Here is a 25736-nt window from a genome sequence, read left to right on the forward strand (position 1 = left end):
TGGCAGCTGCTGCAGGCTTTCCCGACCCGGCAATATGCCGGGTGGATTGCCATAGCAGCGGGGGCGGAGGTGGTGCTGGGAGATGAGATCATCTCCGCGCCGCCTCTCCCTATCTAGTAAACGCGTCCCGGGACGCATCGACCCGGGAGCCTGTTTACGCAGCCACTGACCCGGTATTCAACCCGGGTATAACACTGCTTTATTCCCGGGTTGAATTGCCGGGTCAGGCGACCCGGGATTACGGCTATGCCCCTTTCACACCGCATGTCGACCCGGCAATATGCCGGGTAGATACCGGGTTATTTGTGCGGTGTGAAAGGGGTATGATTGAGGCTAATCTTTCGCTAAATGATTCACATGGTTTTATAGATTGGCAAATCGCCAAAATGTATGAAATATTTTTAGACGAAAAAAAACGTTTTTAAAAACAAAGGTTTTTTTATTTTTTAAACTGTTTTTTTTAATTAATGTTTTAATGGAAAATACAAAAAAATTAATCTGTATTGGTTTTAATGCTTTCTAACATTAATAATGTTATTAGGATTTGATTGACCTATTTAAATAAAACACATTTTTTACAGCTTATTTATTACATTTGAATATATGTACAGTAGGTAGACTAAACAATAATACATACAAAGTTCATAAATGAAATTGAAAATAACAACAAGTTAATGCTAAGCATTAGTCTTATTATAACTAAATAAATCTGAATAGTAATACAAAATAGAAAATGCAAAAGCACTACACGCACACACGCATTATCACTGGGCATGTCACTGGCATTAAATATTTTGAATAAAAACACTTTTTTTTAGTATAATAGGGTTTTTTTTTTTTTTAATTAATAAGTCACCGCGCCGTGCCTGTACTAACAGCATAATAAAAAAACAGTGGTTTTTACTAAAAACATTTGGTGTAAACCAGCCAACCCTGGACACAATTAATGTATAATGAAAGAAGTAATTATACTTTGACAAGCAAAAACTATGAAACTTGTGGGGAAAAACATACGTACCACTTTACCATGTGCTTCTCTCCTTCACAGCCAGATACAAATGACCTATGCTTCCTGAACTTATGATTACACGACAACAAATGTGTACAGTGTCCTAGATACAGGGGATGGGTCAACTTACCCCACTCTCTAGTGTGTGTGTGTGTGTGTGTGTATTTCTCTGACGTCCTAGTGGATGCTGGGAACTTCGTAAGGACCATGGGGAATAGCGGGCTCCGAAGGAGGCTGGGCACTCTAGAAAGATTTATGACTACCTGGTGTGCACTGGCTCCTCCCACTATGACCCTCCTCCAAGCCTCAGTTAGATTTTGTGCCCGGCCGAGGTTGGATGCACACTAGGGGCTCTCCTGAGCCTTTAGAAAGAAAGTATAGAAATTAGGTTTTTTATTTTCAGTGAGACCTGCTGGCAACAGGCTCACTGCAGCGAGGGACTAAGGGGAGAAGAAGCGAACCTGCCTGCTTGCAGCCAGCTTGGGCTTCTTAGGCTACTGGACACCATTAGCTCCAGAGGGATCGACCGCAGGCCCAGCCTTGGTGTTCGGTCCCGGAGCCGCGCAGCCGTCCCCCTTACAGAGCCAGAAGCAAGAAGAGGTCCGGAAAATCGGCGGCAGAAGACATCAGTCTTCACCAAGGTAGCGCACAGCACTGCAGCTGTGCGCCATTGCTCCTCACACACACTTCACACTCCGGTCACTGAGGGTGCAGGGCGCTGGGGGGGGGGCGCCCTGAGAAGCAATAATAACACCTTGGCTGGCAAAAATACCACAATATATAGCCCCAGAGGCTATATATGTGGAAAATACCCCTGCCAGAATATAGGAAAAAGCGGGAGAATAGTCTCCGGAAAAGGGGCGGAGCTATCTCCTTCAGCACACTGGCGCCATTTTTCCCTCACAGCTCTGCTGGAAGGAAGCTCCCTGGCTCTCCCCTGCAGTCTACACTACAGAAAAGGGTAAAAAAGAGAGGGGGGGGCACTAAATTTAGGCGCAGTATACATTTATATAGAAAAAGCAGCTATAGGGGACATAACTCAGTTAGTCCCTGCATTATATAGCGCTCTGGTGTGTGCTGGCATACTCTCACTCTGTCCCCCTAAAGGGCTTTTGTGGGTCCTGTCCTCTGTTAGAGCATTCCCTGTGTGTGTGCGGTGTGTCGGTACGGCTGTGTCGACATGTTTGATGAGGATAATGATGTGGAGACGGAGCAGATGCCTTTAGAAGGGATGTCACCCCCTGCGGGGCAGACACCTGAGTGGATGAGCTTATGGAAAGAAATGAGTGCACGTATAGACTCCTTACATAAGAAATTTGACGACATGCCAAATGTGGGACAGCCGACTTCTCAGCTCGTGCCTGTCCAGGCGCCTCAAAGGTCATCAGGGGCTCTGAAACGCCCGCTACCTCAGATCGCAGACGCAGATGTCGACACTGATACTGACACCAGTGTCGACGACGATGAGTCTAACCTGATGCCCACTAAGGCCATTCACTGCATGATAGAGGCAATGAAAGAGGTGTTACACATTTCTGATATAAATACAGGTACCACTAAAAAGGGTATTATGTTTGGGGAGAAAAAACTACCCTTAGTTTTTACCCCATCAGATGAATTAAATGGTGTGTGAAGAAGCGTGGGCTTTCCCTGATAAAAAAATTGGTAATTCCTAAGAAGGTACTAATGGCGTTCCCTTTCCCGCCAGAGGATAGGTCACGTTGGGAAACACCTCCTAGGGTGGATAAAGCGCTCACACGTTTGTCTAAAAAGGTGGCACTACCGTCTCCGGATACGGCCGCCCTCAAGGAACCTGCTGATAGAAAGCAGGAGGCGATCCTGAAGTCTGTATACACACACTCAGGCATTATACTTAGGCCAGCTATTGCGTCAGCATGGATGTGCAGTGCTGCCGCTGCGTGGTCAGATAAACTGTCAGAAAATATTGACACACTAGACAGAGACACGATCCTGCTAACCATAGACCATATCAAAGACTCAGTCTTATATATGAGAGATGCACAGAGGGAAATCTGCCGGCTGGCATCTAAAGTAAGTGCATTGTCCATTTCTGCTAGGAGAGGCTTATGGACTCGCCAGTGGACAGGAGATGCAGATTCTAAAAGGCACATGGAAGTTTTGCCTTATAAGGGTGAGGAATTATTTGGGGATGGTCTCTCGGACCTAGTTTCCACAGCAACGTCTGGGAAGTCAGCATTTTTACCCCATGTCCCCTCACAGCCTAAGAAGGCGCCGTTTTATCAGGTTCAGTCCTTTCGGACCCAGAAAAACAAGCGTGGAAAAGGCGGGTCTTTTCTGTCCAGAGGCAGAGGTAGGGGAAAAAGGCTGCAACAAACAGCAGGTTCCCAGGAGCAAAAGTCCTCCCCCGCTGCTTCTTCCAAGTCCGCCGCATGACGGTGGTGCTCCACAGGCGGAGCCAGGTACGGTGGGGGGCCGCCTCAAGAATTTCAGCGATCAGTGGGCTCGCTCACAGGTGGATCCCTGGATCCTTCAAATAGTATCTCAGGGGTACAAACTGGAATTCGAGGCGTTTCCACCCCACCGGTTCCTAAAAACTGCCTTGCCGATTGCTCCCTCAGACAGGGAGGCGGTGCTAGCGGCAATTCCACAAGCTGTATTCCCAGCAGGTGATAATCAAGGTACCCCTACTTCAACAAGGCCGGGGTTACTATTCCACACTATTTGTGGTGCCGAAACCGGACGGTTCGGTGAGACCCATTTTAAATTTGAAATCCTTGAACACATACATAAAAAAATTCAAGTTCAAGATGGAATCGCTCAGGGCGGTTATTGCAAGCCTGGACGAGGGGGATTACATGGTATCCCTGGACATCAAGGATGCTTACTTGCATGTCCCCATTTACCATCCTCACCAGGAGTACCTCAGATTTGTGGTACAGGATTGCCATTACCAATTCCAGACGCTGCCGTTTGGACTGTCCACGGCACCGAGGGTATTTACCAAGGTTATGGCGGAAATGATGATACTCCTTCGAAAAAGGGGAGTTTTAATTATCCCGTACTTGGACGATCTCCTAATAAAGGCGAGGTCCAAGGAACAGTTGTTGGTGGGAGTAGCACTATCTCAGGAAGTGCTGCACCAGCACGGCTGGATTCTGAATATCCCAAAGTCACAGCTGGTTCCGACGACACGTCTACTGTTCCTGGGTATGATTCTGGATACAGTCCAGAAAAAAGTGTTTCTCCTTGAGGAGAAAGCCAGGGAGTTGTCATCTCTAGTCAGAGACCTCCTGAAACCAAAACAGGTATCGGTGCATCACTGCACGCGGGTCCTGGGAAAGATGGTAGCTTCTTACGAAGCAATTCCCTTCGGCAGGTTCCATGCCAGAATCTTTCAGTGGGACCTGTTGGACAAATGGTCCGGATCGCATCTTCAGATGCATCGCTTAATAACCCTGTCTCCAAGAACCAGGGTGTCTCTACTGTGGTGGCTGCAGAGTGCCCATCTTCTAGAGGGCCGCAGGTTCGGCATACAGGACTGGGTCCTGGTGACCACGGATGCCAGCCTTCGAGGCTGGGGGGCAGTCACACGGGGAAGAAACTTCCAAGGACTATGGTCGAGTCAGGAGACTTCCCTTCACATAAATATTCTGGAACTAAGGGCCATTTACAATGCCCTAAGTCAAGCAAAATCCCTGCTCCTACACCAGCCGGTGCTGATCCAGTCAGACAACATCACGGCGGTCGCCCATGTAAATCGAATCATGTACTAGCACTGTCAGCAGTGTTCATTCCGGGAGTGGACAACTGGGAAGCAGACTTCCTCAGCAGACACGACCTCCACCCGGGAGAGTGGGGACTTCATCCAGAAGTCTTCCAGATGCTGGTAAACCGTTGGGAAAAACCACAGGTGGACATGATGGCGTCCCGCCTCAAAAAAAAAAAAAGTTAAAAAGATATTGCGCCAGGTCAAGGGACCCTCAGGCGATGGCTGTGGACGCTCTAGTGACACAGTGGGTGTACCAGTCGGTTTATGTGTTCCCTCCTCTGCCTCTCATACCAAAGGTATTGAGAATAATAAGAAAGCGAGGAGTAAACACAATTCTCGTGGTTCCGGATTGGCCAAGACGAGCGTGGTACCCGGAACTTCAAGAGATGATCTCAGAGAACCCGTGGCCTCTGCCGCTCAGACAAGACCTGCTACAGCAGGGGCCCTGTCTGTTCCAAGACTTACCGCGGCTGCGTTTGACGGCATGGCGGTTGAACGCCGGATCCTGAAGGAAAAGGGTATTCCGGAAGAAGTAATTCCTACGCTTATTAAAGCCAGGAAAGATGTTACGGCAAATCATTATCACCGCATATGGCGGAAATATGTTGCATGGTGCGAGGCCGAAAAGGCCCCAACAGAGGAATTTCAACTAGGTCGATTTTCTGCATTTCCTGCAAGCAGGAGTGAATATAGGCCTAAAACTAGGCTCCATTAAAGTACAGATCTCGGCTCTGTCGATTTTTCTTTCAAAAAGAACTAGCTTCAGTACCTGAAGTTCAGACATTTGTGAAAGGAGTGCTGCATATTCAGCCCCCGTTTGTGCCTCCTGTGGCACCTTGGGATCTCAACGTGATGTTGAGTTTCTTAAAATCACATTGGTTTGAGCCACTAAAAACCGTGGATCTGAAATATCTCACGTGGAAAGTGGTCATGTTATTGGCCTTGGCTTCAGCCAGGCGAGTGTTAGAATTGGCGGCTTTATCATGTAAAAGCCCTTATCTGATTTTCCATATGGATAGGGCAGAATTGAGGACTCGTCCCCAGTTTCTCCCTAAGGTGGTGTCAGCGTTTTACCTGAACCAGCCTATTGTGGTGCCTGCGGCTACTAGGGATTTGGAGGACTCCAAGTTGCTAGACGTGGTCAGGGCCCTGAAAATATGTTTCCAGGACGGCTGGAGTCAGAAAATCTGACTCTCTGTTTATTCTGTATGCACCCAACAAGCTGGGTGCTCCTGCTTCTAAGCAGACTATTGCTCGCTGGATTTGTAGTACAATTCAGCTTGCACATTCTGTGGCAGGCCTGCCACAGCCAAAATCTGTAAATGCACTTTCCACAAGGAAGGTGGGCTCATCTTGGGCGGCTGCCCGAGGGGTCTCGGCTTTACAACTTTGCCGAGCAGCTACTTGGTCAGGGGCAAACACGTTTGCAAAATTCTACAAATTTGATACCCTGGCTGAGGAGGACCTGGAGTTCTCTCATTCGGTGCTGCAGAGTCATCCGCACTCTCCCGCCCGTTTTGGAGCTTTGGTATAATCCCCATGGTCCTTACGGAGTTCCCAGCATCCACTAGGACGTCAGAGAAAATAAGAATTTACTCACCGGTAATTCTATTTCTCGTAGTCCGTAGTGGATGCTGGGCGCCCATCCCAAGTGCGGATTGTCTGCAATACTTAGCAATAACTATTTACAACTAAAGGGTTATTGTTGAGCCATCTGTTGAGAGGCTCAGTTGTTTTCATACTGTCAAACTGGATATAGTATATCACGAGTTGTACGGTGTGATTGGTGTGGCTGGTATGAGTCTTACCCGGGATTCAAAATCCTTCCTTATTATGTCAGCTCGTCCGGGCACAGTGTCCTAACTGAGGCTTGGAGGAGGGTCATAGTGGGAGGAGCCAGTGCACACCAGGTAGTCATAAATCTTTCTAGAGTGCCCAGCCTCCTTCGGAGCCCGCTATTCCCCATGGTCCTTACGGAGTTCCCAGCATCCACTACGGACTACGAGAAATAGAATTACCGGTGAGTAAATTCTTATTATTTTTATGTAGCTTATACCCTTTTGACACTGCACAAATAACCTGGTATATTGCCGGGTCGATATGCAGTGTGAAAGGGGTAAGTCCTGAATTCCCAAGACACCTGACCCGATATTTCAACCAAGGAATAAAGCCGGGTTATTACCGGGTGCAGTGTAAACGTGTTGTCGGGTCGATGTGACCTGGGACCCGTTCACAGTATAGGGAGAGGCAGTATTTAGAGGTACAGGCGGCGCTTGGAGCTGATCTGCTCTCCAAGCGCAGCATCTGCACGCCACCGCTGACGTCACTAACCCAGCAATTTGCTGGGTTGGTGCTGCCAGTCTGAAAGGGGTCTCAACCAGGTTGCACCCGGGAAAGACCAGTGTACAAGTCCTGGGTGCAACCCAGTTTTGCTTTGTGAAACCTGTATTATCAACTTGCAACTAGAGCATGTCCACTGTGCATCTTTCCTTCTATCTGTACTGGATGCCAGCTAAGAGTGAAAGCTTGATTCCTGTGCGTTAGATATGGTTTCTGTATTTCACTGTACTGCCACTTTGATCAAAGTATTCAAAGGGGGGAGTTGAATTGTTTGGGCGCATTGAAGTAATGGGTACCCAGGGGTGAAATTCAGTTCTACAGTTGGGAGCAAGTGCTAAATATTGGGTGTGCTGCTGCAACCCCAGTTTTGCCACCCAAATGCCGACTTGGGTGGATTTCTGCTCCCCACCACAGGAGGGAGCAAGCACAAATAATGGGTGCCTGCGTAACTTGCACAACTAATTGAATAGCTCCTGCCACTTTAGATGGGAGCTTTTACCTACCCCTTGAATAAAGGATACTTTAATATGTGAAATGGGGCAGATGGTGAGCTAATGTTTGTTATAAGGAGACTTACGGTGATATACTATGTGCATTTATACAGTAGTAATTGGATAATTATATGCTGGTCACTTGCATGAATCTATATAACTTATCAACATTCACCACAACTTCTCTAAAAATGTTTGTAAGCCTTCTACATACTGTAGTAACAAAATTGCTGGCACCTAATGTTTGTCTCTGTGTAACAACCTTTCAACAAATGTGTCTAGGAACACTTTAAGTTTACAGTATTTAAAACGTCTGTCTCCCGACTGAATTTAATTAAGAGTGCTCACATTTGTGTTTTACAGGTTTAACCATATGTGGTCACAACTGTCTGCTGACCGCAGAATGGATATCTGCCAGCAAAATAGTGTGTCGGGTTGGTCAAGACAAGAATGACAAAGGGGACATCATTGTCACTACGAAATCTGGCGGAAAGGGGACCTCAACCGTGTTCTTTAAGTTGCTGAAGCCTGACAAGATTGGTAATTATTTTTATTTTATTGTACTATAAAGTATTGGCTTCTGAAATACACCTCAAATAATATTTTGGTTAATCTTAATTTTTTTTGCACCAGTATGGGGTATATGTAATGCCCTATGAGTTGCAACGATAGATCTCAACGATATCGCTGCAATATATAAGGGGGCAGTGTATTAAAAGGCAAAATCAAGTTTAAAAAATAGTTTCTTAAAATGTATGACAAAATCTCTGAAATCTTGGGCTGCAAGCAACTTGTAGGCTATGACATGTACCCCTCTGTATTATATGATAATGTGGAAAACTAATGTTAGTACATTTATTTAATGAAGACAAAAGATCTTGATAATCAATACAAATTTAATTAATCTAAATATAGTGATACATTTTACATGTTTCAGATGCAAAATAATTTTTTTAAAATTTAATTTTTTAATTTTTTTAAAATTGAAGCAGATGCATTTAGATGGTTTTCACAAACAAAGCGTAAGGAACGAATTCAATTAGCGTCAAAATCGTGTCAATTTACAGTTATCGCTGTCTTCGCCACATTTGCCTCTTTTTTGCAGCGGAAATACCTCATGTGCGCGCCCGTTATTTGTGTATTAATTGCAAAATCACGACAACGGGATTACCGCGAAAATTGATGCCAAAAGTGGAACATTTTAAATTTGCATGTATTACCGTGAATCCGTTTTCTCACTAATTGGTAATTGGTGTGTAGACTATTCTGGCCAAAATAACCTCCCACCCCAACTATCTGCTTTATTCTAATAGATACATACTGTAGAGGGAATTAAATAGGTTTTTCAAGGCAGCAGCCCCCATCTAAAGTGATGGGTGCTATTCTGATTTGCTACTGGGCACAAGTGCTGCTGGCACCCTAGCCCACATGCATAGAAATGCATTGGCTTATCTAGTCTGTCCATTTTTTTTTATCCTTTAGGTAATCTCAACCCTTTTTGACCATTAGGCCCAGATTTATCAACCCTTGGAGAGTGAGAAATTGCACAGTGATAAAGTACCAACCAATCGGCTACTAACTGTCATTTCTCAAACACAGCCTGTAACATGCAGTTAGGAGCTGATTGGTTGACACTTTATCACCGTGCAATTTCACTCTCCGATGCTGGATAAATCTGGTCCTTAGTTCTTTGTAAGGATATCCATATGCCTATCCCAAGCATGTTTTAAATTGCTCTAATATCTTAGTCCCTACCACCTCCACTCCCCTTTCTGTGAAGTCATTATTCCCCTGAACCTGCCTCCCTCCAGTTTCAGGGTATGTCCTCGAGTTTTAATACTTCTCTTCCTTTGAAGAATGTATCCCTTCTAAAGGCATGGCATATTTTAAAGTTTCTATCATGTCCCCCCTTTCCCTTCTCTGCTCCAAACTATACATGTGAAGATCTTTTAGTCTTTACGGGTATGATGTAGTGTTTGCACCATATTAGTTGCCTATCTTTGTACACTCTCCAATGTATTTATATCCTCCTGGAGATATGAGGGGGAATGTAATAGGCTGTGAGAATCAGAAAGTAAGAGATTTTGGAAAGTTCTCCTGTTTGTGTTTTTTTTTTTTAAAGTGCCAATCATTTACATGGCAAAATAAATTTGTTTTTTCCATGTACATGATTGCCACTTTAAAAAAACAACAAGAGAACTCTCCCAAAATCTCTCACTTTCTGTTTCTCACATCCTATTACATTTCCCCCATGGTCTCCAGAACTAGGCGCAGTATTTCAGATGAGGCCGTAATAATGGCCTAAACAGTGACATTATTACTTGCCTTTCTTATTGCTTTGTAGCCTTGCTTTCCTGCCTTTAAGTCTCTTGAAATAGTGACTCCTAAGTCCCTTTCTTCCTCTGTTCCGTTTCGTACCCTTGATACTATATTTAGCCTTTGTGTTTTTGGGACCCAAGTGCATGATTTTGCATTTTTTAGCATTAAACTGTAGTTGCCATTTTTTTTGACCGTTCCTCATGTTCGTCTACCGAGGTAATCAATCATTTGTTTTACCCCTCCCACTGTCTACCCTGTTGCATATCTTTGTATCGGTTGCAATAAGGCATACCTTTCCTTTTGATACCATTTCCAGTGTCACCAACAAAGATATTAAAAGTTCTGGTCCAAGTACAGATGCCTAGGGTACTCCACTGGTAACAGTTCCCTCCATAGAATGCACTCCATATACTACAACTGTCTGTTTCCTACCCTGGTTGGAACAGACAGTTGTAGTATATGGAGTGCATTCTATGGAGGGAACTGTTACCAGTGAAGTACCCTAGGCATCTGTACTTGTACCAGAACTTTTAATATCAATTTAATATTTGTATAGTCCAGTTCCACGGTTTCGAGTTTATTTAGCAGTCTCCAATGTGGGACAGTGTCAAATCCCTTGGTAAAGTCTACATATACAGGTTGAGTATCCCATATCCAAATATTCCAAAATACGGAATATTCCGAAATACGGACTTTTTTGAGTGAGAGTGAGAAAGTGAAACCTTTGTTTTTTGATGGCTCAATGTACACAAATTTTGTTTTGTTTTTTATTTTTTTAATTATTTTTATTGAAGCAATACATGCAATACATGAACATTCACTATATTTCAAAACATCAGTATAAGGGTGTCAAGCAAGGTACACTTTCAGTATAAACAAACAATAACATTGCATCTGCATGAAACAAGTCCCCGGAGACCATTTGCTCCACTGATTTAAAGTGTGGTGCAATCGATTGACCCAAAGTTATACATTCGAAGATGAGCGAAGAATAAAATCATGAAAAAAAAACACAAACAAAAGTGCCCGCGTCCGTGCCTGGTTTTCCCCCCCCCCCATCGGCCCACAAGACCCCGACTGTTATTCAATTTTCAAGCACAATCGGCGGATCTCCAGCAGCCAATCTAGTCAGAAACCATTCTGTGCTTGACAACGAGTCATGGAGTTGTTTCCTAACCGTTAACGATAAAGTCGTTATATAACTCTCCCACACTTCAAAAAAATTATGTATCTTGGTGTCTTTTTCTAGCAAAACGCCTAAATCCTAAAGAGATAGAATAGTTTGGCTTTAAATAATGATAGAGTAGGTGGATCCTTCGCTATCCACACCTGCAAAATGGCTTTCCTAGCCGCTATACTAACTGCCAGCAGCAGTTTTTTACTGCCCAAAGAGAGGCGTTGATTCGGTGGTAGGATACCGAAAAGCGCCCACTCCGGAGACAACCTCCAATAGTTCACCAGATTGGCCGTCAGGTAGTTTCTTATATATATCCAAAACTGTCTGATTATAGGGCATGTCCACAGGCAGTGAAATAGATCTGCCTGAAGAGTGCCACATTTCCAACATGCATGTGTGTCAGCAAGTCCTATCATGTGTCGTCTGTGGGGCGATAAATAAGTCCTATGCAAAATATTAAGAGACATTTCTTTATACCTAGAAGAGGGAAATAGTTTGCAGGCCTTAGCATGTGCCGCAAGTAAATCCGTAATCTCAATGTCTGGGAGGCAGTCCCTCCAAGACATAATACCTCCCTGTCCCCTCGCGTAGTCCTAGGACATTTCTAAAATACCCATATGCAGTTGATATTGCCTTACGAACCTTAGGGGTTTGTTTCAGCATTCTATCCAACGGATTGTCCCAGTCCCCAGGTGAAAAGCATCTAATAATGGATGAAACATAGTGTTGAGCCAAAAGAAAGGCCACAGGATAGGCCATCAAAGCTGGATATTTAGTAGTGGCCTCCTGGAACGTGAGCGGCCTCGAGCCCCGCACATCCACCAAATCACCGATCTTAGACACGCCCCCCACCCGCCAAATATTAAACGGATATTGTGCCTGACCATCCTGGAAGTCAGGATTAGCCATGAACGGAAGATATAATGATTTGTGGGCATTTAGATCAAATTTATGTCGCATATCTGTCCATAGCTTCTTAATGTTCCACAGTAGTGGGTTTCTCCTCAGCTCCTCGGGCACCTCTCCAGCGTGCAGATGTAGAAAGGTAACCAGATCCCCCTCTTGTAAAAATTCCCTATCTAAGTCTGTGTTTGTGTATGTGTTGTCATTGTGCATCCAGTCCTGTAGGTACCTTAGTTGGGCCACCTGTGAGTACCAGAGAATATTGGGGAAGTTAATTCCCCCATTTCCTTCAGTCTGTTGGAGTTTGATTAATGCTATGCGCGGCCTCCCTCCCTGCCAGATAAATTTTCTAAAAAGAAAATTGAGACGTTGAACGTCTTTGGGTAGAAGTACATGCGGCATGGCTTGAATGAAGTACATCAAACGGGGGAATGATATCATCTTAATCAAGCTAGCCCTCCCCATATACGATAAAGGCATAGATTTCCAGGTTTCTAGTTCTGTTTCAATTGTTCGGATGGCCGAGGTAAAATTTAGGGCATATAATCGCTCCAGCTTTCTCGATACTCTAATCCCTAGATAAGTTATGTGGTCTGAACTCCATTGCAATGGTAGGTTCCTCACTCCATGCTTCAAAAATGAACCATTCCCCAATCTGAGTGCTACCGATTTTGCCCAGTTAACATTGAAGCCCGAGATATGTCCATAAGCCTGCAGCAAATTAAATATATGGGTCAATGAAGCCTCCGGGTCTGAAATATAAAGCAGTAGATCATCGGCAAATGCAGTAAGTTTTAGGTCTCTGCGACCGACCTGAATTCCATGAAACTGAGTATCATTTAATAGCAAACGATGCAGGGGATCTATGGCCAAATTGAACAGCAGGGGAGACAAGGGGCAACCTTGCCGCGTGCCACGGCGCATAACCACCGGGCTGCTAATATGTCCATTAAGTAAGAGGGTAGTAGAGGGGGAATCGTATAAGTAACGAATAATATCAATGAAGTCTTGGTGGAATAGTCTACGTTCTAAGACCTTGAATAGATTGGGCCAAAGTACTGTATCGAAGGCCTTAGTGGTGTCTAAACTGAGGAGTATATTCCTGGACTGGGGCACTTGAGCAGACGCTATAACTGCAGCGACCGCCGCCCTAATTCCCTTAACCGAATGTGTATTACGAACAAAGCCAAGCTGGTGATTAGTTAAAGTGTGGGGGAGAATAGTTTGTAGCCGATCTGCCAAAATCTTAGTAAATAGTTTTATGTCGGTATTTAATAACGTAATGGGCCTGTATGAGGTCACCAATTGTGGGTCCTGTGCGGGTTTAGGGATTAAAATAGTATGTGCTGTTGTGAAGTGATGAAAGGGGGTGCGGTGTTGCAAAAGGCCGTTGAACAATTCCAGCAGAGTCGGAACTACGTGAGGCTGAAGGATCTTATAAAATTCATTGGAGAGGCCGTCAGGGCCTGGAGACTTGTGCAGTTTAAGTTTGGACATTGCCGAGACTAGTTCCTCCTCAGTGATAGCTCTCACCAGTAAGTCCGACTGTGCATTCGTTATAGGTGGCACTACTGTGTCTGGTAGGAGCGTGGTATGGGTAGTGTCGTTGAAGGGGAGATCAGAGTATAAGTCAGCAAAATAAGATTCAAAATGTTCTAATATGGCAGGGGAACTGGTAAGGAGTTGTCCCGTGGCTCGGTGTCTAATCGCTGTTATGAATTTGCGAGTGGTTTTTTTCCTAGCCATATTTGCCAGTAGTCGACCGGGTTTATTTCCCCATCGGTAATATTTATGAGAAGAAAATACCACGTCACGCTTTGCTTGCGCTAACAAGTGGTCATTTAAGAGTTGCTTAGCCTGTAGATAAAGCTGCAAAGACTCCTCAGTCTGCAGGGTAAGGTGACGCCGCAGTGTATCAGTTAATTCTGATTGTAAAGCGTTATAGATTGCCAAATTTTTCTTTTTCAATCTATGAACATACTCAATAATTTGACCCCTTAGAACTGCTTTAGCCGCACCCCAAAGGATAGTTGGGCGGTCCCAATGCTCCAGGTTATCGTCTAAATAGTTGGCCCAATTCACTATCAAAAATTTCCTAAAATCATCACAATTATAAAGATAACTCGGAAATCTCCAAATCCTGGAGCCTCCCGACTGAAGAGTTCTTTGCAGCGTCAATGTCACAGGAGCATGGTCCGATATCAAAATGTTGTGTATATCAGCTTGCGCGACTTGCGTAACTAGGGAGTCTGCAACCAAGATTGAGTCAATCCTGGACCAGGATTTATGCACCCTGGAAAAGAAAGTAAATGATCTGTCAGAGGGATTGAGGAGACGCCAAATATCAGTAATCTGAAGGGAGGCTTTTAACTCTTGGAGATGTCCAAAAAGAAGAACCAGAAGTACGCGGGACAGGACGTTTATCAATAGTGGGATCATCAACTGTATTCCAGTCGCCTCCCAGGATGAATTGAAAATTATCACGTTGTAACAGCTGAGAGCTTAATTCTTGGAGAAAAGCAGCTGTCTCTCCATTGGGTGCGTATACGTTAACCAGTGTGTATTTGTTACCCCAAATTTCTACATCCAAAATTAAATAACGCCCCTCCGGGTCAGTAACAGAGTTTAAAACAGTGTAGTGTAGGTGTTTGCTAAATAGGATTGCCACCCCCCTAGTCTTCCTCGCGTTGTCTGCAGAAACACAGCTATCTAACCATGGTGCCCGAAGAGCAGAGGAGGCGCCCGACATCCAGTGGGTCTCTTGGAGAAATGTAATTTGAGGTTTAAACCGCTTCAGGTGTGTGACAACTCTTTTACGTTTTATTGGGGAGTTAAGGCCGCCCACATTCCAGGACAAAATCTTAAAGCATGAATCGGATGAGGAGGTCTTTACACTAGGATCAGTCATTAGTTTATTAACCTACACCCACCCGAGGGTGACATTTCAGCGGGAACATCACGTCACAGAGTCGTCCTCCTCCTTCCCAGCGAGCGGAGAGGAACGACCGAAACCATATTGGACCATAGATCTCGAGAACAGAGTGGGTGAGGAAGGCACGGCACGGGCAAAACGAAAAAAGACAAAACAAAAAAAACACACATTGCTTCACATAACATTTTTCATTTTTTCCAAACCAAACTAATAACAACGCAAGTGCTAAACCCTCCGGTAGCACTGGCGAGAAACCTATTAGAAGTAGTTGCAACATTTAAATTCCAGCTGAGTAGCATATAATGAGACTAAATGTCTCATGTGAGAGTTACGCCGACTCAGGGCGTAAAGTATAGATCAACAAAATGTCTAGTATTGGTGTGGTGAATTGCCAGGGTTCAACATTTGTGTAACGTGGGATTTAGCAGTGGCAGGATCGACAAATAGCAGTGTGCGACCATTGTCATGAATGCGTAATTTAGCGGGATACATCAATGCGAATCTAGTATTGCTCTCATGGAGTATTTTGCAAACATCCGAGAATTCCCTTCTCTTCTGCGCAACAGAGGCCGAGAAATCTTGAAAAATCAAAATACGTTTTCCCTGCACTACCAATTGTGGGAGTTTGCGATAAGAGCGCAATACATGTTCCTTCATACGAAAGTCCATGAATTTCACAATGACTGGTCTCGGCTTTGTTTCAGCATCAGGTCGAGCAGGACCAATTCTATGCACCCTTTCAATATGTGATAAGAATGGGGCATCTGTGATTCCCAAAGCCTGGAATATATCAGTCGTTACAAAATCTGACAATTGTCTGTCTTTAATTGCTTCGGGGATGCCCACAAAGCGTAGATTCGATCTTCTATCCCTGTTTTCAAGCTCATCTACTTTTGCCTGCAAAGTTTTAAGAGAGGAATCTTGAGTGTCAGTGGAGCGCTGGAGTGTGTGTATCCGATCCTCCCCATCACTAACCCGCTGCTCCAATGAGGTGATCCGTGAGGTGTTATGGTCAATTTTCGCCAATGTCGAATCAAGTAGTGTCTGTATCTGCTCAAGCCTTTTGTCAATTAAAGGGATATTTTCAAGTTTCTTGTCAATTTGGGGCATGAGAAGCCGGGAGAGCTCTTGGGCCATATGTAATAAAAAGGGCTGCTCAGGCAGCGCCTCCACCTCATGAGTTTGGTCTCAGGAGTTCCCTATCTCCGGGGGAGAAGGGGGGTTAGGTTTTCCCACCGTGTTTTTGTTCTTACTCATTCTTGTAGCGACTGAGGACTGGGAGGATCTAACCGCTGGAGTTTTATGGACGTATTTGTCCATCCCCCGGTCCGTAGACCACTCTATGTAATAAGTCGGGGACTCTTATGCAAGCACACTGTAATATATGATAATAAAACACCTCACGTAAGGGTCTGAGTCAGCAGATATGTCAGAGCTACTCAGCTAGGGAGCAAAAACAAAATTTAACTAGACATTAACACACATATAATACATGTAAAGGTAATGTGGAGGCATTGCACCGTGAGACCTTCGGGTTGCAGCCTATGTCAGGGCATAGCAGTTGTGAGACAGGTATTAGGAGAGATATTATACATTGCCCCAGGAGAAAGGCTTTGTAAAGATAACAGTGGATTAATATAGCCGATTAAATGTTAAAACGAATCAGCCACCAGGTGGCGATGCAACCTCAGAAATCCCTGCACAGGGGCTACAGAGATTTCAATAGCTCATGTGGCAGTGTCGCCCGAGGCAGCCTCCCACATTACCAACAATTACAACAGTGATGGTGGGCCAATAGGGAAAGAAAACTGAAAAGAAATAGAAGAGGAGAGTCTAACAAGATACCGAAGGAAGAACACGAGGGAGGCCAGGGTTCCCACCCCTTAGAAGGAGAGACTGAGCACCTCTCCGGAAGGAGGTATGAGGTTTTACAAGGAGTTTTAGGGAGAGGCTCACCACAGGAAGGTTTTAAGCAGTGTACCAGGGGGCTGAATAAGTCTCATGTAGATATGCAGTCCCGGATAGTAGGACCACGCAGCCCGTGGTCAGCGACGGGCAGGACCCCAAACCGCCACTATCCTCCAAAGTATTACTCACAATGCCAGCTTGTACTCCCACACAGTTCTCAGTCTCTTAGTCCAGCCAATATCAAGCGGTCTAATCGAGCCGGCACAGGGCTGACCTCAACGCTCACCGCTGCTGCAGTGTCTAAGGGGCTAAAGAGGAGCCGCAACACCCCGGGCGCCGAGGGCAGTAGCGTCCACCCCACAGGGATCAATCTGCTGCTTCTGATCAGCAGGCTCTCACCTCATCCGCGTTGCCAGTTGCCTCCTGGGGTCTTCTGTCTCTGCTCCGTCAGCTCCCGTCCCGGCAGCCGATCATTGCCGCTTCTCCCCGTCTCTCCTCCAGGCACTGCAGCACAGATATAGACGCAGGGGGGGAGTCAGGTCTGCGTCCTCCGCTCCAGGGGCCGTCTCCGTTTCAGCGCCTCACCGTCGTCAGCCAAAGCTCGTCCGTTCGGTCCCGTCCCCAGACACTGTCGCCCAGCCTTGGGATCAGAAGCAGGGGGGAGCCGGGCCAGTTCCACCTCTTCAGCGATCGCCGCCGGTGTAGCGTTACACTGCAGCCAGCCGCGGGAGTTTGCACAAGCGTCCCGGGGCAGCAGGGGCAGTCGAGTCCCAGGGAGCAGTAGTCGCCGGGTCGCCAGCAGGACACGGAGCCTCCGCACCTTCACCAAGCGGACGAGTCACCACCAAAGGGCCGCAGGTAATGGGAGATCCCCTCATGAACGGCGGAGGATGGGTATTACCAGGCCTCCTCCATTTTTTTTTTGCGCCACGCCGGCGGTCATGCAGGCCGTCTCTTTGAAGGCCAGACTTCGGGGGCATATATCGCGCTCCTACCCTTGCAGGGTATCTCCAGGTTCCCTACGATGTGGGGATTGTTATAGAGGGTTTCTCAGGAGAATAGAGGGCAGATAGCAGGGGATGCTGGTAGATTTCCAACCTGCAAGCCGGAGCCCAGCTAAAAAGCAGCCATGCTGGATGGCCCGCCCACCGGAAGTCACACAAACGGTGTTTAATATACAAAGTTATTAATAATATTGTATTAAATGACCTTCAGGCTGTGTGTATAAGGTGTATATGAAACATAAATGAAATGTGTGAATGTACACACACTTTGTTTAATGCACAAAGTTATAAGTAATATTGGCTAAAATTACCTTCAGGCTGTGTGTTTAGGGTGTATATGTAACATAAATGCATTCAGTGCTTAGATTTAGGTCCCATCATCATAAGATCTCATTATGGTATCTAATTATTCCAAAATACGGAAAAATCCGATATCCAAAATACCTCTGGTCTCAAGCATTTTGGATAAGGGATACTCAACCTGTACTACATCCCCCTTGATCTATTATTTTAGTCACCCAGTCAGAAAAGTCAGTAAGATTTTTGTCATGATCTCTCTCCTCTTCCCCCCCCCCCCCCCCTCAAATAAATCCATGCTGTTTGAGATCCTGTAAATTGTTTGATTTAAGATTTTCCACATCTCCTTCTTTTAATAAAGTTTCCATTACGTTCCCTTCTACTAATGTAAGGCGTACTGGTTTGTAGTTGCTTGCTTCTTCCTTGCTTCCACTTTGTTCAATGGAACTACATTTGCCCTTTTCCAGTCCTCTGGAATTGCACCTGTAGCTAGTGACTGGTTGAATGATTCTGCTAATGGTGCTACCAGCACATTTTTATTAATTTATTTATTTTTCTCATACATCCTAGAGGATGCTGGGGACGACATCAAGACCATGGGGTATAGACGGGATCCACAGGAGACATGGGCACTCTAAAGACTTTTCATTGGGTGTGAACTGGCTCCTCCCTCTATGCCCCTCCTCCAGACCTCCAGTTTTAGAAATGTGCCCAGGTCGACTGGATGCACTCTGAGGAGCTCTACTGAGTTTCTCTGAAAAGACTTATGTTAGGTTTTTTATTTTCAGGGAGATCTGCTGGCATCAGACTCTCTGCTTCGTGGGACTGAGGGGGCAGAAGCAGAACCAACTTCCTCAGAGTTTCATGGCTCTGCTTCTGGCTGACAGGACACCATTAGCTCCTGAAGGGAACTAAACGCTAGCCGTGTCTAGATGCTCACTCCCACAGCACGCCGTCACCCCCCTCACAGAGCCAGAAGACAGGTGAGTATGAGAAGAATGATCTTCAATCAAGTAAGTGACGGCTGAGGTGCGGCGCGGCTGGCGGGAGCGCAGAGTGCCATTGCTGCCCACACACACAGGCACTGCAGGGTGCGGGGGGGGGGGGGTGCGCCCAGGGCAGCAAGAAAAATACCTGAAACTGGCTAAAAGGGGCATAAGATGCCGCTGGCACAGCCCTACCCATTCCAGTATAAATAATAAGTCAATATGCTGAGTGTAAGGACGCGCCATTGTGGGGGCGGAGCTTCTTCCTCAGGCAGCCAGCACACTACTCAGCGCCATTTTCTCTCTCTCTCCTCAGGCTGCAGAGAACACGCTGGTCCTCTCCTCCACTTCTGACAAGTACAGGTTGCTATAAAGGGGGGGCACAAAGCATTTGTGGTGCATTTGATAGTGTATATTACTATTTAAAAGCGCTTTTGGGCTGTGGACATACTGTGTTCACAGGCAATGCTGGCGCTGGGTTTGTGAACTGGCTTCTCCTATCCTGTGTCCCTCTGACAGATTTTACTGTGGGTCTGTCCCCGAAATAAGTCCCAGTGTGTCTGTGAGTGTGGTGTACACGTGTTAGGCAGGGAGTTCCTCCCCGGAGGAAGCCATTTTAGGGACACAGAGTTGTAATGTGGTGGCGCTACCGGCACACCAAGAGCCTGCATGGGTGAAAGAGCTACGTGACAGTATGCATCTGATTAACCGTAGATTGGATAAGTCTGAATCTAAGACTGCATGCTGGAGAAAATCTGTGGAAGATGTGATTTTTCAGGATTCTGTTATTCCTTATGCGGGCGGCCCCTCTGGGTCACATAAGAGACCATTTGCAAATGTTGTAAACACTGATACCGACACGGATTCTGATTCTTGTGTCGACGATAGTGAATCCAGAGAGAGAGATCATAAATTGGCAAAAAGTATACAATATATGATTGTGGCTATAAGGGACGTGTTGGAGGTTACAGAAAGCACTCCTGTACCTCAGGAGAAGGCTTATTTATATAAGGAAAAAAAATCCAAAGTCACGTTCCCTCCTTCACACAAACTAAATGCTCTGTTTGAAGGGATGTGGGTGAATCCTGATAAAAAATTTCGTATTCCCAAAAGGATTCACATAGCTCATCCTTTCCTGGTTGAAGACAGGAAAAAATGGGAGTCACCCCCTGTGTTAGACAGTGCACTTTCCAGGTTGACAAAGAAGGTAATTCTCCCTGCTCCTGGCACGGCTTCTGTTAAAGAGCCGGCAGACCGTGAAATGGAAACGACATTGAAATCCATTTATGTTACCAATGGTACACTGCTCAGGCCCACTATTGCCTGCGCATGGGTGAGTCGCACTATTGAAAAATGGTCAGAAAGCGTGTCATCAGAAATCGACACGATTGATAAAGATGAGATACTCCTTAAGTTAGGGAATATCAAGGACGCTGCCGCCTACATGCTGGAAGCAAGGAAGGATATTGGACTCTTGAGTTCACAAGCCGCTACCATGGCAGTATCTGCTAGGCGGGCCTTATGGATTCGCCAGTGGAACGCGGATGCAGATTCCATAAGAAACATGGAGGCTCTCCCATATAAAGGTGAGGCCTTATTTGGCGATGGCCTGGATGCGTTAGTCTTGGCGGCTACCGCAGGTAAGTCAACATTTTTGCCCTTTGCGCCTGCACCGGCAAAATAGACCTATCACCCGCAAATGCAGCCCTTTCGGCCCAATAAATACAAAAAGGCGAGAGGTTCCCCCTTCTTTGCAGGAAGGGGAAAGAAGCCCACACCGCCTCCAGGTTCCCAAGAGCAAAAGTCTACCCCTAATTCTGCCAAATCCCCAGCATGATGCTGGAACTCCCTTGCGGGAGGCCACTCGGGTGGGGGCACGTCTCAGACTCTTCAGCCAGGATTGGATTCTGTCTGGCCTGGACCCCTGGGTGTTGCAAATAGTATCCCGGGGATACAAACTAGAGTTTCAAGACGTTCCCCCATGCCGATTTTTCAAATCGACCTTGCCAGCTTCTCCGCCAGAGAGAGAAGCAGTAACAGCGGCAATCCAAAAATTATATCAAGACCAGTTCATAGTCCTGGTACCGTTGTCACAACAAGGGCGGGGTTTTTATTCAAGCCTTTTTGTTGTTCCGAAGCCGGACGGCTCGGTCAGACCGATCCTTAATCTAAAAGATCTGAATTTCTTCCTGAAAAGGTTCAAGTTCAAGATGGAATCACTTCGGGCGGTGATTGCCAGTCTGGAGGAGGGGGACTACTTGGTGTCGGTGGACATAAAGGATGCTTATCTGCATGTTCCAATTTATCCTCCTCACCAGGCTTATCTGAGATTCAGGATTGCCATTACCAATTCCAGACGTTACCTTTCGGTCTCTCCACGGCGCCGAGGGTATTCACCAAGGTGATGGCGGAGATGATGGTCCTCCTTTGTCAGAAAGGAGTCAATATAATCCCTTATCTGGACGACCTGCTGATAAAGGCGAGATCCAGGGAGCAGTTCTTACAAAACATATCCCTCTCCCTGTCAATACTGCAACAACACGGGTGGATCATAAATTACCCAAAGTCACAGTTGGAACCGACGACAAGGTTGTCTTTCCTCGGGATGATCCTGGACACAGAAGTTCAGAGAGTATTCCGCTGAAAAAGGCTCTGGAAATCCAGAAATTGGTAAAACCGATATTGAAACCATCAAGTGTGTCGATCCATCAGTGCATTTGGTTGTTGGGGAAGATGGTGGCGGCCTAAGAGGCCATACAGTTTGGCAGGTTCCATGCCAGAGTATTCCAGTGGGACCTGTTGGACAAGTGGTCGGGGTCACACTTACACATGCACAGAAAGATAATCCTGTCGTCAAAAACCAGGATTTCGCTCCTGTGGTGGTTGCACAGCTCTCACCTGCTAGAGGGACGCAGGTTCGGGATTCAGGACTGGGTCCTAGTAACCACAGATGCAAATCTCCGAGGCTGGGGAGCAGTCTCTCAGGGAGAAAACTTCCAGGGACGTTGGTCACAACAGGAAGCCTGCCTTCACATAAACGTTCTGGAGCTAAGAGCCATTTACAACGGCCTTCAACAAGCGGTACATCTTCTTCAAGACAGTCCCGTGCAGATCCAGGCGTACAATGTAACAGCAGTCTCATACATAAACAGGCAGAGCGGCAATGGCAGAGGCGACAAAAATCCTACGCTGGGCAGAAAAACATCTACAATCTCTGTCGGCAATATTCATTCCGGGAGTAGACAACTGGGAAGCAGACTTCCTCAGCAGACACGATCTCCATCCAGGAGAGTGGGGCCTCCACCAAGAAGTCTTCGCAGAGGTGACAAGTCTTTGGGGAGTTTCTCAAATAGACATGATGGCGTCTCGTCTCATCAAGAAGCTTCAGAGATACTGTTCCAGGTCGAGAGACCCTCAGGCAGTAGCAGTGGATGCACTGGTGACCCAGTGGGTGTTTCTGTCAGTGTATGTTTTCCCTCCACTTCCGCTGATCCCAAAAGTACTCAGGATCATAAGAAAGACAAGGGTTCGAGTAATCTTCATTGCCCCAGACTGGCCAAGGAGGGCTTGGTACCCAGATCTACAGCAGTTACTCATAGGAGATCCTTGGCCTCTTCCTCCTCGGGAGGACCTGCTGCAGCAGGGGCCGTGTGTGTACCAAGACTTACCGCGGCTACGTTTGACGGCATGGCTGTTGAGCGCCGTATCCTAGCCAGGAAGGGTATTCCTAAGGAGGTCATCCCCACCCTTATTCAGGCCAGAAAGGGGGTAACGTCAAAACATTACCACCGTATTTGGAGAAAATATGTGTCTTGGTGTGAATCCAAGAAAGCTCCTACGGAAGAGTTTCACTTAGGACGTTTTCTCAATTTTTTGCAGGATGGTGTGGAGGCGGGCCTACGATTGGGATCAATCAAGGTCCAGATTTCGACCTTCCAAAAACAATTGGACTCTCTTCTAGAGGTTCAGACCTTCGTGAAAGAGGTTCTGCACATCCAGCCTCCATTCGTGCCTCCAGTGGCACCATGGAACCTTAACGTGGTATTGCAGTTCCTTCAATCGGATTGGTTTGAGCCTCTACAAAAGATAGAGTTGAAGTTTCTCACTTGGAAAGTGGTGATGCTTTTGGCAATGGCAACTGCAAGGCGGGTGTCTGAATTGGGGGCCTTGTCTCACAAAAGCCCTTACCTGATTTTCCATGAAGATAGGGCAGAGTTGCGAACTCGCCAACATTTTTTTCCAAAGGTGGTTGCTGCTTTTCACATAAATCAACCTATTGTGGTGCCAGTAGTTACTGACACATTTTCTGATTCAAAGTCTCTAGATGTGGTTAGAGCTTTGAAAATCTATGTTGCTAGAACAGCTCGTATACGGAAAACAGAGGCTCTGTTTGTCCTGTATGATCACAACAAGATTGGCTGTCCTGCTTCCAAGCAGACTATTGCACGTTGGATTAGAAATACGATTCAGCAAGCTCATACTACGGCTGAATTGCCGTTACTGATGTTTGTAAAGGCCCACTCCACTAGGAAGGTGGGCTCATCCTGGGCGGCTGCCCGGGGGGTCTTGGCATTAGAACTTTGCCGAGCAGCTACTTGGTCAGGGTCAAACACATTTACTAAGTTCTACAAGTTTGACACCTTGGCCGATGAGGACCTAAAGTTTGGTCAATCGGTGCTGCAGGGTCATCCGCACTCTCCCGCCCGTACTGGAGCTTTGGTATAGACCCCATGGTTTTGATGTCGTTCCCAGCATCCTCTAGGACGTATGAGAAAATAGGATTTTGATAACCTACCGGTAAATCCTTTTCTCCTAGTCCGTAGAGGATACTGGGCGCGCGTCCCAGTGCGTACTTTACCTGCAGTTTAGTTATTACAGTTACACAAGTTGTGTTCTCTTGGTTTCAGCATGTTGCTGCAATTAGTTCATGCCTGTTGGCGTGTGTTATGTTGAATGCCATGTGTAATGCCTTTCCTCGAAATGTCAGTCTCCCTGGGCACAGTTCCTACAACTGAGGTCTGGAGGAGGGGCATAGAGGGAGGAGCCAGTTCACACCCAATGAAAAGTCTTTAGAGTGCCCATGTCTTCTGCGGATCCCGTCTATACCCCATGGTCTTGATGTCGTCCCCAGCATCCTCTACGGACTAGGAGAAAAGGATTACCGGTAGGTTATCAAAATCCTATTTTTATTTTTATTTTAGCTCTTTTAGTATCCTTTGATATATCCCATATGGGCCCATTGATTTATCAACTTTTATTTTTCAAACTTCTGTTAGGACCTTCTCTGTAAATCCGCTTTCACTTATTGTACCTTATTATTTTTTTTATTTTTTTTATAACTGTCCTTGCATCTTAACTGTGGGTCTCTTCTCCCTCTATAGTGAATACTGAGCAAAAATAATTTAGATCTGCTATATTGCAGGGGTGGCCAATCAGTCAGAGGCAAAGAGCCAGAAAAGATCTGTAGTCAAGGGTTAGAGCCACTATCATGCGCACACTGAAGGTGCGTGCGGTAAAATGGGGGCATCGCCTAGTTGTCACAAAGCAACACCCACTTTTGTGCGCACACCTTTCGGTGTGTGCCAGATACACATATGTGCCCACAGAGCCAGGTACACAACCCCCCCCCCCCCCCCCCCCCCACAGTGCCAGGTACACACATGCCGCCCCCCCCCCCCCCCCACAGTGCCAGGTACATACATGCCCCCCCCCCCACAGTGCCAGGTACACACATGCCCCCCCCCCCACCCCCCCACAGTGCCAGGTACACACATGCCCCCCCCCCCCTACAGTGCCAGGTACACACATGTATTAAAGTAGCATTTATGTTTCTCTGACGTCCTAAGTGGATGCTGGGGACTCCGTCAGGACCATGGGGATTAGCGGCTCCGCAGGAGACAGGGCACAAAACTAAAGCTTTAGGATCAGGTGGTGTGTACTGGCTCCTCCCCCTATGACCCTCCTCCAAGCCTCAGTTAGGTTTTTGTGCCCGTCCGAGCAGGGTGCAATCTAGGTGGCTCTCTTAAGGAGCTGCTTAGAAAAAGTTTTTAGGTTTTTTATGTTCAGTGAGTCCTGCTGGCAACAGGCTCACTGCATCGAGGGACTTAGGGGAGAGAAGTTCAACTCACCTGCGTGCAGGATGGATTGGCTTCTTAGGCTACTGGACACCATTAGCTCCAGAGGGAGTCGGAACACAGGTCTCACCCTGGGGTTCGTCCCGGAGCCGCGCCGCCGTCCCCCCTTGCAGATGCTGAAGATTGAAGGTCCAGAAACCGGCGGCAGAAGGCTTTTCAGTCTTCATGAAGGTAGCGCACAGCACTGCAGCTGTGCGCCATTGTTGTCACACACTTCACACCATAGGTCACGGAGGGTGCAGGGCGCTGCTGGGGGCGCCCTGGGCAGCAATGTATAATACCTTTTATGGCTAAAAAATACATCACATATAGCCCTTGAGGCTATATGGATGTATTAAACCCATGCCAGATATCTCAAACTCCGGGAGAAAAGCCCGCCGGAATAGGGGGCGGGGCTTATTCTCCTCAGCACACAGCGCCATTTTCCTGCTCAGCTCCGCTGTGAGGAAGGCTCCCAGGACTCTCCCCTGCACTGCACTACAGAA

The 25736-nt window shown here is 46.5% G+C and overlaps 1 protein-coding gene across 2 annotated transcripts in view; it reads left to right on the top strand.

The window, feature by feature from the left end:
* The window catches only part of EXOC2 (exocyst complex component 2), a 546170-nt gene that overhangs the window by 9183 nt on the left and 511251 nt on the right, over positions 1–25736 (top strand). Inside the window, exon 2 of one of the 2 annotated variants that reach the window (XM_063923055.1) lies at positions 7955–8131. In XM_063923055.1, the coding sequence (XP_063779125.1) occupies positions 7955–8131 (177 nt within the window). Of the gene's footprint in view, positions 1–7954; positions 8132–25736 lie in introns of those variants that run through there. The other variant, XM_063923056.1, reaches the window with a different exon arrangement.

This window comes from Pseudophryne corroboree, chromosome 5 (genome assembly GCF_028390025.1).
Source record: "Pseudophryne corroboree isolate aPseCor3 chromosome 5, aPseCor3.hap2, whole genome shotgun sequence".
Classification (NCBI taxonomy): Eukaryota; Metazoa; Chordata; class Amphibia; order Anura; family Myobatrachidae; genus Pseudophryne; species Pseudophryne corroboree.